The sequence below is a fragment of the Camelus ferus genome, chromosome 2 (assembly GCF_009834535.1).
Source record: "Camelus ferus isolate YT-003-E chromosome 2, BCGSAC_Cfer_1.0, whole genome shotgun sequence".
Lineage (NCBI taxonomy): Eukaryota > Metazoa > Chordata > Mammalia > Artiodactyla > Camelidae > Camelus > Camelus ferus.
The window spans coordinates 85,494,708-85,508,446 of NC_045697.1; the positions used below are offsets into that span (position 1 = coordinate 85,494,708).

Genomic DNA, 13,739 nt, shown 5'->3' on the forward strand with positions numbered 1-13,739 from the left:
AAGAGGCCAAGTAAGAAATATGTAGGTGAATTAGAAAGATGCATTTGCTCTCAAAGTAATGCAGTCCAGGGTCCTAGAGATAAACACTGTGACCCTATAACAAAAATAAAAGGCACTAGGTGATACACTGTCTGTTTTATTCTCAGCATCAATCCATGCATGTTGCTTCAACTAGTATTTCAGAATTACCTCTTTCCTCTGTTGTTCCAAGCACTTTATCTTTTGTTCAAGAGGATTTGGTAAGTTCTTTCTTCTTGATGATTGAGCACACTTAAAAAAAAAAAAAAAAGTGAAACAGAACAGTCTATTAAGAAAACAGGAGAAATGCTTCTTTCACAGACTCTCATGTTGTGATTTTTAAAAAATATTTTAGCAGTGGCAATCCCCACACTGTAGCCTTTCATAGAGACCTGCTGATGAATAAGCTTTATATTTTGGACTCCTTTATATGAGTCAACTACCAAAATGATGCTCTTATAAATTGTAAATGTGTCTGTTAAGAGGCAAGCAAGAAATTAGGATTTTATGAATTTGGATTTCAACCCTTTTCAAAAAAAAAAAACCCAGCATATCATGTGTATAGAAATCAGGTAAGTTTCATGGATACATGTTAGGTATTTATCTAGTAAACATTTCTGAAAAATTATGTTTGTAGCTGTGTCCATGATCTGAAGAGTGGCCCGGGCAAAAGTCAGAGGAGTGATAGAACCATCAAGAAAAAAAGACCAACACCTGACAGTTAAGTGGCAGCAAACCGATTCTGGAAACTACAATGAATTAACTACCCTCAATGACCATCATACGATTATGTTATGGAGGTGGGCATAGATTACCTGGCATGGTGTAATTTTAAGCAGTCTTTTGAATAAACCCAATAGGTTACAAATTTAGATTAACAATAAATCATTGGCACGGTGAAAAAGTTAACCACCTTTCTTTACAGGGTTTTTTCTTTTCAATGTATTTAAAGAAAGCACAAAAGCTCTGGAAACTGCCTGCCATCTGTCTAAATCGACCACCAGCAAGGTTCCCTTAAGTACTATTTTCTCTGTTCCAACTCAACAGTCTTATAACCACCTCACGGCTGAGTCATAGAAGTAATACAGTAAATTAGGTAAAGAGGGTAGTCCCCAAATCTGCTATTCAGTTTCAGGCTCAGTAGTTATTGTGGACCACGAAATTGCTTAACGGTATTCACGAGCACTTAAGAAATATTTTCAGAACATGTTGGCCTTTGTCAGAAACGTTACAGGAAATGCTCTTTTGCAATCATCATGGGATTTCAAGGGCTTTTTGCATTAGAAATGACTTATAAAACTATTTTTCTATCTTTACTTACTTTTGTCTCACTCAGCGTTCTAGGTCTTGATGGTATCTTACGTTTCTATAAACGCAGTTCTTAGTTTTCTTAGCTACTTCCTATTCAGACCCATTTATAATTAAGACTGCATTTTAAAAGAGACATTTTTTTCTGTGGGTCAACAAAATCAGAATGATTAGACCTCCTTTGACCTCCAGCTGGTTTGGCTGAGTGCCAGAAGTGACATCAATTTCTAGGTGGCAAGTATGTTTGGTCCTGCAATTGAGGTTTCTCCTTTTCAGGACTTCCAGGGGTCTGGACTCATTCTGGATCAGAACAGACTAAATATTAGGCAGCTTTGATGTGGAAAATGCTGTGAGCCAACCCTGCTGAGAGTGTCTTGTGCTCAGCAAAGCAGAGGTGCGGTAAGCCTGGACTCTACGCCAGGGGTTCTCACCACAAGAGTGCATCAAAATCTCCCTAGGAGCTTGCTACACACAGAACACTCTGAACACTGAATCAGAATGTCTGAAAGGGAGCCATAGCACTCTATCTTCTTGTTTACAATTTTAGGTCACAGCAAAACTGAGTGGAAAGTATAGAGATTTTCCATACACCTGCTGCCCCTTTACGTGGCAGTCTTCCCCATTATTGGCATCCCCTGTCAGGCTGGTGTATCTGTTAATAGATGAACCTATATTGACACATCATTATTAACCAAATCCATAGTTTATACTGGGGTTCCCTCTTGGTGTTGTGTATTCTATGGGTTTAGACAAATGGTTTTAGAACAAATGTGTAAAGATGTGTAACCATCATTATAGTATCATACAGAATGGTCTCACTGCCTTAAAAATCCTCTATGCTCCACCTATTTATCTGACCTCTATTTTTAATAAATTTCACAGACTATCATATTCATACTAAAGTTCAAGGTTGTTGCATTCCACACTGTGCTTCGGAACATGGATTTTAGGTCCTCAAAAAGTCTTTTCTCCATCTATGATATACACACACAAAAAAATCTGTGACCAGCAAACATTTGTATGACCTTGCCTTCTGGGAATTTAGATTAAGAGTAATCAGAGAGTGTGCATTTTTTTCCATATACAATTTTCTCTGAAAAAATTATGAAATATTTTGACTCTTGATTTTTTTTTATAAATAAGTTATATATAAATAATTCTTTATAAAAATCATTTACAAGATCATCACAACAATAGGTATGGCTTATAGGCCATAAATGTAGGGATTTCTCTGGAAATCAATCAACATTTTACCATGGTTCATATGTCTTAGATATGTATTAAAATGAAAAAAAATCAATTAAATACAAAGTTTGGGGGAAACTTTTCATTTGCATTTGCTTTGCTTTCCAGTTGTTAATAAAGCTATTTGCAATAAATAGGAAGATTTTTAGTCTTTGGTCCTTCTAAGGGCCCATTTAAAGAACAGTTATTCCCTATAAAATGTAATCTGTGTTCAAAGCGGCTGGGCATTATTTTCTCATTTATCCTAATACCAGACCAACCTCTAAGATATTCAAGTTCTGACATTGCTAAATTAAACACCTAAATGAACAAGAGTCTCACTGAGTTTCCTACTATATCTTAGTTATCTCTCAAAAAAAAACCTTTAAGAAACATTTTTATTCATTCATTCATTCATTCATTCATTCATTTATTCAATTAGTATTTGTTGCAGTAACCAGTTAACAAAGATTACATAATTAATTGCATATATAAATAAATATTTTACCATAGACACTCTATTGCTATAATAGATTTTATTTCTAACCGCATCAATATAATATTCTTTTTAAATTTTACATTGAACCAAATTCCTCTAACTCAAGAACAAAATATGAAACACACAGAATTGAAAAGCTGAGAGGATGGAATTTAATTTCTCATTTTGTAAAAGAAGAAACGCAGCTCAGAGGTGTTAAAAAAAATGCAACCATCACCTAGTTTTTTTGTTGTTGTTGAATAACATTGTTAAAAAATATAGAGCAGGTCTTAGCTAAAGAAAGCAAACTAGCCATTTCTACTCTTAATAATCATTGCATAATTAGCCAGTAGCAATGCTGTTGATGCTAAATACAGTCAGTTCACCCCCTAGAAATGTGTTCTTACCTCTGCAAGCTCCGTACAACTTTCCGCACCACTCATTCTAGTTGTGCTCTGGACGCAAGTTACCACGGAAGCTGTTTTTCCTGGAGTCTTGGATAGTAGGAAGAAAAAAAGGAAAGAAAATGTCTCTTATGGTATCTTTTAAAGTGAGAGCAAATACATCAAATTTAAAAAAGATCACACAAACAGTTAACTCATGATAGAAAATCACAGGAACAGTTTTTCAATATTTCACTGAAAATGAATAGAAGTGACTCTGTCCACGAATTCCACAGAATAAGCACAGCAATGGTGATTTTAACTTTTCTTCTCTTCCAGATAGGGATTTCCCAGGATGTCTCAAGTAGGCGTGCTGTGACTAACACACAAGGCGGATTAGCCTTGCTATGGTATGTAAATTGTCATTCTTCCTTTACTGGCAGTTTCTCCCGCTGGAGGAGGAAGTTACCAAGAACGCCTGGGCAAACCAAGCCTTTCCTCAGTAGCCTAACTGCCATAATTTCACTGTATTTCCCAGTGCAAGTAAGTAACTGTCGACCTTTTGACAGCTTGGTTACTTGCTTCCCTAAAGGCAGGACCTTCTGACAGTGTCCTGTACATGTGAGCTTCGCGGTGTGACATTTAATGAATCATAGATAATTCTGTAAGTGCTACTAATTCTTATGGAACTGAAAGAGAAGATAATTCATTATAAAGATATCAGGCATTGTTCATAAAGCTAATCTTCCATATTAGCAGGAAGATTAAGCTTGGTTCTCAAGATTCAAGTCTCCAGACTGTCTTTTTCATAAGTTATCCAGGTATTCTCGATGACTCCACGATAAAAAACTTTTTTGGGGGGGCACTAACATTTAGCTTTAATAAGCTGACTTGTCATTTTACAGGGCACTAAGGTAACGGCACACTTGCTAGATAGTGCAGATAAAAGCAAACGCTTGGAGCTGCACCCATGGCCCAGGATAGAGCAGAAGACCTCATTCTGGACTCGGAGGAGAGGGAGCAAAAGAAAAGGCAAGGGAAGAATGTGCTGTTGAAAGGAGAAAAGAAGGAATTTACAGGCAATCACTGAATTTACATTTTTGTTTAGATCTCCCTATTTGGTCTAATAATTTTACTGTACTGACACCTACAACTAGAGTATAGGGTCTTAATTAATTAATTAATTAACTTTTAAATTCTTATTTTTTATTGAAGTGAAGTTGATTTACAATGTTACTTTCAGGCGTACAGCCACGCACATACGTATAGGATAAATCCTAAAACTCCTGAAATTCAAATTCTTTAGCAGGAAATGAGTGGGTGGCCAAGATCTGACCTTCCTTTGTCTCCTTCAGATCTACCACTCTCCAGTTCCCCCTGTGCTCCAGCCCTGCTGAATTCCCTCTGCTTCCCGAACTGAGAACTGAGTCATACCCCCACACACGCACTCTCTCCACCTAGAATGTGTATGTCTGTATGTGTATGTATGTGTGTTTACTTTCTGCTGGCTTCTTGGTCTGTTGGGGGGGGTTCATGTGAGTGAAACAAAATGATCTTTCCTTAAGGCAGTTTCCAAAAATACAAGTGGGAATCAAATTTGTTCAGAGTTCTAAAGGTAAAACTTATGACTCACATATCCGATTTTATGGAATGTAAGCAGGGATTTCCTGGAGACCGACACTTCATTAACACTAAAATCTACTCATCAGAAAAGAAAAAAAAAGACAATAACATAAAAATATTTTTCTTGCCCCCTCAACACACACACACACACACACACACAACAGAGTTACATATGGCTCAAGGCGTCTGTCAGCCTTACCTGTGTATTTGGTAATAATAACTCAGTAATGTGGTAACACTGATCTAAAGAAGTGGTTAGAAAGAACATTGTCTTTTTTTTGTTTGAATAGTCAAGTCTTTAAGATATCCTGAGTCAGTTAACGTATTTACTGACCAAGGGTAAATTAAAATATCTAAAATTCATACATTTTAAAATTCATAGAAGTGATCTAGCAATTTTACTGCATTGACATCTACGACTAGGGTATAGGGCCTTAATTAATTAATTAATTCTTATTTCTTATTGAAGTTGATTTACAATGTTACTTTCAGATGTACAGCGAAGCAATTCAATTCTACGTATACATACATACATACATATATATATATTTTAAAATTCTCTTCCATTGTAAGTTATTACAAGGAATTGAATATAGTTCCCTGTGCTTTGCAGCAGGTCCTTGGTGTTTATCTATTTTATACATAGTAGTGTGTATCTGTTAATCCCAAACTCCTAATCTATCCCTCCCCGCCTTTCTCCTCAGTAACCAGTTTGTTTTCTAAGTCGTGAGCCCAAGAAAGAACACTGTCTTGCCAGAAAGTACTCTCCTTGGCACTGTTGTCTTTGGGCCCCTTGCACAGGTATCCTGTTGCACACTCATTTCGTAGCACATCATGGTGTGATTGCTTCTTTGAATGGAAATCCTATATCTTTGCATTTTTCATTATAATTCCTCTGCCTCTTCTGCTATGGCAGTTTAACAAAAAACAGATTTTCTATTAGCTCCAGAGAGCCATGTGGTGATTTATGAATAAACAAGAACTTTGCTAGAGAGCTCCAAGTTTGGTTTGAGGAAAAAAGGGATTTGCACTAGTCCAGTCCTAGGGAAAAAAACTGGATATTTTCTGTTACATATGCCCTCTTCGCCTCACCTCCACCCCTCTCGCATGTGCTGTATACTTTAAGAGTCTGGCTATTAGTCAAGCTTTGTTTCATAAGTCTCACTGGCTGCAATAATTTTCAGAGAAATGGACACATCACTCCATGTTTCCAAAGTGATTTCGAAGAGTCCTCATTTCTCAAGTGACTAAAATAATATCTAGAGGAAAATAACGAACAAAGGGAAATATGGCGAAGTAAAAGACCAAGGAACTACCCATCGTTGGTCTGTAGCTATCATTCAGGTTGATGATAATTCTCTCAAAATTAGTCCAAGAGAGATCATCACATTTCTATAAATGCTTGGAGGGATCCTTTGGCAGGTAAAATAAACATGGCTTTTTCTTTAATACTCTTTCAGTATTGAGGCTGAAAAACCTCCTTTGCTTCCTGGATCTATTTGCGTGGATTTTTAAGTGACTGTGCTGTCTAGGTAGGAGACAGAGTGCCTCATGGTGACTAAAAGAGCTGACTCTAGAGTCCAGTCATCTGGATTTGCAACTCATCTGTACCATTCATTGCTTGTAAATTCAGGAGCAATGTGTAAGGACCCTAAGGCTCAGCTCCCACATTTGTAAAATGGGGATAGGAGCAGTGTTGCCTTCTTAGAGTTGCTGTCTGCGATAATAACATGTGAGAGCTTAGATACTAATAATTACATGAGCTGAAAGATGGGGCCGTCAGTCATTTACATACCACTTACCATGAACATGGTACTAAGCGGGTTCCAAAGGAAAATAAAAGTTCTTACTTCCAGTGAAATGTCTGTATATATATAGACACATACACACACAGTTTGTGTAGCCTGTGTGCCTGCCTGTAAGAAGTCAGAGAGCGAGCGCATTCTCAGCTTTATTTCTACTGCGGGAGTTGGAGTTCTTGCTGGGCCTTGATGGGTGGAGAGACTTTTCATAGATGGTGAGAACTGAGATATTTAGAGATCTATTACCATAAGGGGAGGAACTTAAATGAAACAGAGATGGACAAATCTAAGTATGAAGGATGCTGGCAAGCCCAGTATAACCGGTCTGTCTAAAGCTGATTGGATCAAATTGTGAAAGGCTCTTAATTTCTGACGAATGAATTTTACCTTTATTGCATAGGCCATGGGGCGCTATTGAAGACCTTTGCACAAAGGTATTACGTGATCAAAGTGGATTTTAGTAAAAATAAACCTGGATATGTGCGTTATGTACTACACGGATGAGATTGACAGCTGTAATACCACTTACTGGATATTATCAAAAGTAATATTTAAAATCTTTAACAACTCGTGGTAATTGAAGTATTTAATAATCAGTTCACCCGGGGTGCTCGGAATGAATCACACCTCTGAACTCCAAAGTCCTATATTAATTGCCTACTTGCCATCCTTATTTGGATGCTTACTAGGGACTTCCTTCTGCACTTGTATAAAAGCTACTTTCTGATCTTCTCCCACAGAACTTGTCTTCCCCATCACAATCGATGACAACGTTCATGCTCTGGCCTAAGAACCCTGGAGTCATCCTTGACTCCTCCTTTCCTCTCACAGCCTTTACCCCAATGCATCTGGACATTTTTTAAGGCTCTCTGAAAATATATTTCAAAAGGAGAGTAGTATGTTGCCCCAGTGCCTGGAGACTTCCCGCTTTAAGTGGGGAGTGGTGAAATGAAATAAACACGCATATTTATAACTTTTCAAAATGGGAACTTCAATGATTGTTTCCTAATTTTATTCACATGAAAATTCTTAAGAGAGCATCCGGTAGTGACTGGTTTCTGTCTTTGTGTCAAAGCCTGATTCCATCATTTACTAGTTGTGTGACCTTGGGCAGGATGCTTAGCATCTTTGCAATGACCAAGCCTCCATCGCCTCTTACCTGGATTATTGCAGTAACCTAACAGCCTCCTTGCTTCCACTCTTGCTCTTCTCTCATCGATTATCAATCTAGTAGCCACTCTGAGTCCTTAAAATATACCATTTTATGTCACTCCTCTGCTCAAAATCTTTCAGTGGCTTCCCAGCTCACTCAGAGGGAAAGCAGAACTCTATAGTGGCGCACAGGGTCCTACGCACGCTAGCTTGCGCTGCTCTGACCTCTTTCTCAGCAATCTCCCATTTGCTGACTCAGATCCATGTCCCAGCCACACTACTGGTCCATGAACCTGTCATGTAGACTTCCTATTGTCTCCGCCAAGAACTGTTATTCTGCTAGATAACCTCATGGCTTACCCCTCAACTCCAACAGGTCGTTGCTTCAATGTCATCTCTTCATCGAGACATTACCTGGCCTCCCTATTTAAAACTGCTTTCATCCCAGTGCTTTCCTGCTATATTTTTCCATAGCACTGTGTATCATACTCTATGTATTTCTCTTCTTTGTTCATTGCCTCCCACTTTTAGAACGTAAACTCCATGACAGCGATTTTTGTCTGTTGTGTTCACTCTATGTTTCTCAAACCTAAAATAGTGCCAACGATTTTAGTGCAAGTACACGTAGTGCTCAGACACACAGAAAGCCTCCTCCCCACCTGAGACTAAATCTATAGTGTTGCCGAATCAGGTATCTTCTCAAGAGGTTATAAAAGATCTAAAGATCAGAAATGTCAATTTCTTGGCCTCCAAACTAGCAGATTACCTCTCTTTCATACCCCATATCTGGGCTTGGACTAGAAAAGGCATGTTCCAAATTCTGTAGCCTCATAGGGGACATATGCCTGTGTCCCTCTAGGTTGGAACTTTGAAGCAATTCTTTCATGCCATGTCTATTTTCACTACACACTTAGTTTTTAAGGCATATCAGATACAACATAGGGCAAATTGGATTTTGCCAACCAGTCTGTGGTCTTAATGAAAGTGCAGACTATATGAAACCTCCATGCCTGCCTCAGCGCTGCCCAAAGCAGTAAACCATCTGACCCAGCCAGACTGCCAGCCTCTTCAGAAGGATCCCCCGGTTTTCCAAAGCAGTCAGTAACCTCCTCCTTTGTGATCCCACGGCGCTTTGTGAAGCATCAGTTCCAGCCCTTATCATAAAACCGCGGTTAGTTTTATCTACCTTTCTCTCCCGAGAGGTTGTAAGCCTCTTGAAGGTAGGATCAATATTAATCATTTTAGCTTTGGGAACTAACATGGTACCTTCAGAGTACAGAGTAGTGATATATACTTTAATTTAACAAATCTGTTTATGTAAAAAATCTTTAGTAGGAAATCCTAGTACACTTCTACTTCTCAGAACACAGCTGAGAAGAGAACGACCACAGGGATACACAAAGTTATGTGTTTTGTCTCTAAATCAGAAAGGATCAAGTAGGAATATCAATTCACTTTTTAAAAGCTGTTCTCTTTAAATGTATTTTCTTTTTATTCACTTTATAGGCAAATATTTCACCCTTTCTTAATTTGGTTATGTGAACAACATTATTTTGCCTCCATACAAAACCCCCTTAAATTTTTTTTCTCCTAATCTTGGTGAATATTTAATAAATAAACAACGTAAATAATCATACATGCTATGGGGGAATTTTAAAAAGGCATAAAGGTGGTCTTCAATAACATTTCCTACATTTGCACTGTGCTTTATTATATCTTATGAGATAAGTTAATGTGTTGCAGTGTTAACTGGTGACTCCCACAAGCACACACAGTTCTTCGTTTCATGTAGTTAATCCTTTGCTCAGTAAAGAATTTCTGTCTCGGGGCTGAATAAGTTTGTCATTGACTGCAAAGGGAAAAACAGCCCCTGTTCAGCTTTTGAATTTCCAAACAGACTCTTGAAACTCTAGAGACCATCCTGAAAACCAAAGCTTTGAATTGCAAGAGTGTGTTTATGAAAATTGTATATATATATTTAATTTTAAAGATTAATTCCTTTTGTGTAATTTGCTTTGAAATGCCTCACAAAGTAACATGGATTGATGGATGAAAAGAAGTGGGCAGATGGATAGATACACAATAAACAAGTTGAGTGAAATTTTAATGGTATAATGTACATTTTATGGTACACCATAAAATCCTTTCAACTTGGCTATATATTTGAAATTTTTATAACAAAATGTTTGAGAAAAAAATTAGAATCAAGGCATAAAATCTTATGCCATAAACAACAAGGGGACAGGGGGTGGGAAGGGACAGACTGGGATTTTAAAAATGTAGAATAGATAAACAAGATTATACTGTACAGCACAAGGAAATATATACAGGATCTTGTGGTAGCTCACAGCGAAAAAAAAGTGTGACAACAAATATATGTATGTTCATGTATAACTGAAAAATTGTGCTCTATACTGGAATTTGACACAACATTGTAAAATGACTATTACTCAATAAAAAAATGTTAAAAAAGCAAAAAGAATCTTATGCCATAAACAACTGATAGAAAAGAGAGTAGATGAAGAGACAGATAAACAACAAAGTCCTACTGTATAAAACAGGGAACTATATTTAATAGCTTATAATGGCCTATGGTGAAAGAGAATGTGAAAAGGAATATATATATATATATATATGTAAATATATTTTATTCATATAACTGAATCACTATGCTGTACACCAGAATTTACAACACTGTAAACCAACTATACTTCAGTTAAAAAAGAGAGAGATAGTATGACCTATTTCTTCCTTCTCTGCCGCACCGGCCCCCCTCCCCGCCCCACCACCACCACAGTGCACAGAGAAGAGTAGATAAAGTTATCAAGACCTGAGGGAAAATGAGAAGAGAACAAAAAGAATAGGGAAAAAGAGTACCTGAATGCTGTGAGTCATCTTGAGGAAACTGAGTCCAGCTTTTCTACTTTCAGGGACTCATCTCATCTGTTGAACTGCCCAGATTGAACATCAAAGAGCAGACAGAGCTTTAGCTTTACCCCTTGGGTTAAGCCTGGGAACGGCACAAGTCTTGAAGAGAAGCTCTCCATAGCACCATGGCCCACAGCTGGAACTCTGGGGCATGTGAAGGTAGGAAATTTCTGAGACAGACAGCTCAACCACAGAGTGGTCTGGAAGTGGAGCCAGAAATTTCTTACATTCCTGAGAAGGCTGCACAAGTGGTTAATTAAAATGATTTAAGGAGTCTTCACCATCTAATTGAGGAAAATGCAGTATTTACCACATGGATCTGAAGACAGGAGATAAGAAGAGGGACTTGGAAGCTTCACTGATTGCCACTGAGGCTATATGCCAATGAAAAGACCATAAGGAGTAGATGACACCAGTGCTAATGGCAGAGTAAGATGGTGGGTTATTGCAGCCCGGATGCCTTCACCCCAAAGTTGCCAGAAAAACCTAGAACATCCAGATAAATTTGAATTTTAGATACACAAAATTTTTTTCCTGAAAGTATGTATGTCCCGTACAATATTTTCTTGTTTATCAATGCAATATTTTCTGGAAATTCAAACTTAACTGGGCATCTGTATTTTTATTTGCCATATCTGGCAACCCTATTCCACCTGGATTTCTTCACAAAACCTGCTTCACGGACTGTAGGTGCTGTTATGAGTAGAAGGAGACAGAAGAGAGAATTCCTACCTGTGACTGCACTGAAAATATAAATTGCCTGAGAAAACACCAAAGTGGCTGAGATTTCCTGCAGTCAACTGGATTAAATTATCTTCTAAAAGACAGGATGGCAGTCCTAGATTGAAACTAAATTCATCTTAAAACACAAAGAAAATTACAATTTTGCACATGTGAGTTCTGAGGTTTGAAATATTTATCTGCTTCAACTTAAACTTCAGAACAGCCCTGTGAGGCTGTTAGGAGAGGCATCTTTGATGTTAATAAGGATTAAGTTGAAGTTCAAAGATGTTAAGTGACTTGCCCCCGTCATCCCATTACGTGTAGGTGGCTGAACCCACACTAGAACCCACTCCCCCTGACTTAACCCCCTCACAAAAGAAGCTTTTCCCTATGTGGGGAGACATGAATAACACAGCTAAAAGTTATTGGACAAAACATAATTTACTTGTTTGATGCAGGAACCCATTAAGAAATATAATTCAGAAAAGTTTGAAGGGAAGTGAACTTTCTTGAGAACTACACATGAACTGGCTCAACCTCCGAAATCATGTCCAAACAAAATCTTACCAGTTCCCACCACTGCTTGTCCAGAAATTAATTTCTACTGCCAATGAATGGTGGTCAAAAGAGAGGTTTAGCCTTCAAAAATTGTAATTCTATGTTTGAATGAAAAATAAATGTTCTCTTCTCTGCCAGGACTATAATCCATGATCACTTAATGTCATTGCAAATCACTTTATTTTTCTACTGTACTTTGCCTATGTGTTGACCTCACCTTCACTCATGTACTCATTCTTATAATAAACATTTATTGATTATGGACTGTGGATTGGGTGTTTGCTAAGTACTAGATGAGCAAAACAGATATGTCTTTCATATACTTTCTGGTTTTTTAATATAAGATCTGAAGATTAGAGGGACCACTCCACTGATGAAGAAATCCATTCTGCATCATTTCATAATCACCAAGTGACTGACTTGGAGACCTCAGGTGAAAAAGACTGCTTTCTTCCTGAGACTATACATTGCAACATTATATCAGATATTTAAACGCTATTTTTAAACAACCAAAAATTATAGTTATGTATAATAATCAAGAAAGAGCTTGTACATATAAAAATGATGGAGGAATAACAGGAGACTATGGTGATGACTTGTGGGGACACAAGTGATCAAATAACATATATTGGGAGTGTTTTGTTTGAAAACAATCCCGACGCAAAGAAAATCTCTCAAATTCCGAAATTTGTAGATACTGACAGGCATATGTAGAACAGATAAACAAGATTATACCATATAGCACAGGGAAATATATACAAGATCTTGTGGTAGCTCACAGTGAAAAAGAATGTGACAATGAATATATGTATGTTCATGTATAACTGAAAAATTGTGCTGTACACCGGAAATTGACACAACATTGTAAACTGACTCAATGGAAAAAAAAGTTAAAAAATCTCTCAATAGGATAGCCTGCAAAAATTGCAAACATTTGCTAACTGATCTTTAGTGATTTAAGGAGCATTTATTTTAAAACATAAATCTTCCTCACTGGAGGAAAAAAAAGAAATCAATGATCTCACTTTTTGCTGCTTATATCCATAATCCTATAGGAAAAGATATTTATCTAATTTGTGTGTCAAGCCTCACTCTCCTCACAAGTACAGAAGAAGGTAAAAAGTCATAAGACGCATTTCATCTAGAAGGTAGACGTTAGAATGAGCTAAGCATTCCTCAGTGAGAGCTCAAAGTGCCCATTTGGTTCATTATTTCCCCCCACACTCATTAAATAAATTGTTTCTAACCAAACTAGAAATGGGGAAGACTGTGTGAGAAAGAAGGCTTATTGAGGCATTAGATTCCAAAACCCAGCTTGGGTTTGGAAGTCCCTAAGAGAGATCCACCTCCATCACAGAGCTAAACAGATCAAGAACCGAAAGAATATCTATTTGCTAAACAACTCTTACAGACGTGTTATGGTAACTCCCACGCCAAGAATTTTGCTTCCTTAATAGTGTCACAGATTTACAAACTTCTGGACCCAGAGGCTTATGTTACTCTTCTTTTTGTGTAATAAGAAAGGCGTATCTAAAGTTTTTT

General features: G+C 37.5%; 1 protein-coding gene across 1 annotated transcript in view; it reads right to left on the reverse strand.

Annotated features, from left to right (window-relative positions):
* The window catches only part of LOC102523331 (pyroglutamylated RF-amide peptide receptor), a 213,099-nt gene that overhangs the window by 27,634 nt on the left and 171,726 nt on the right, over positions 1-13,739 (reverse strand). Inside the window, exons 6-7 of the mRNA XM_032462687.1 lie at positions 3,436-3,522; positions 190-270 (exon numbers count right to left, since the gene is read on the reverse strand). Coding sequence (XP_032318578.1) covers positions 190-270; positions 3,436-3,522 — 168 coding nt within the window. The remainder of the gene's footprint in view (positions 1-189; positions 271-3,435; positions 3,523-13,739) is intronic.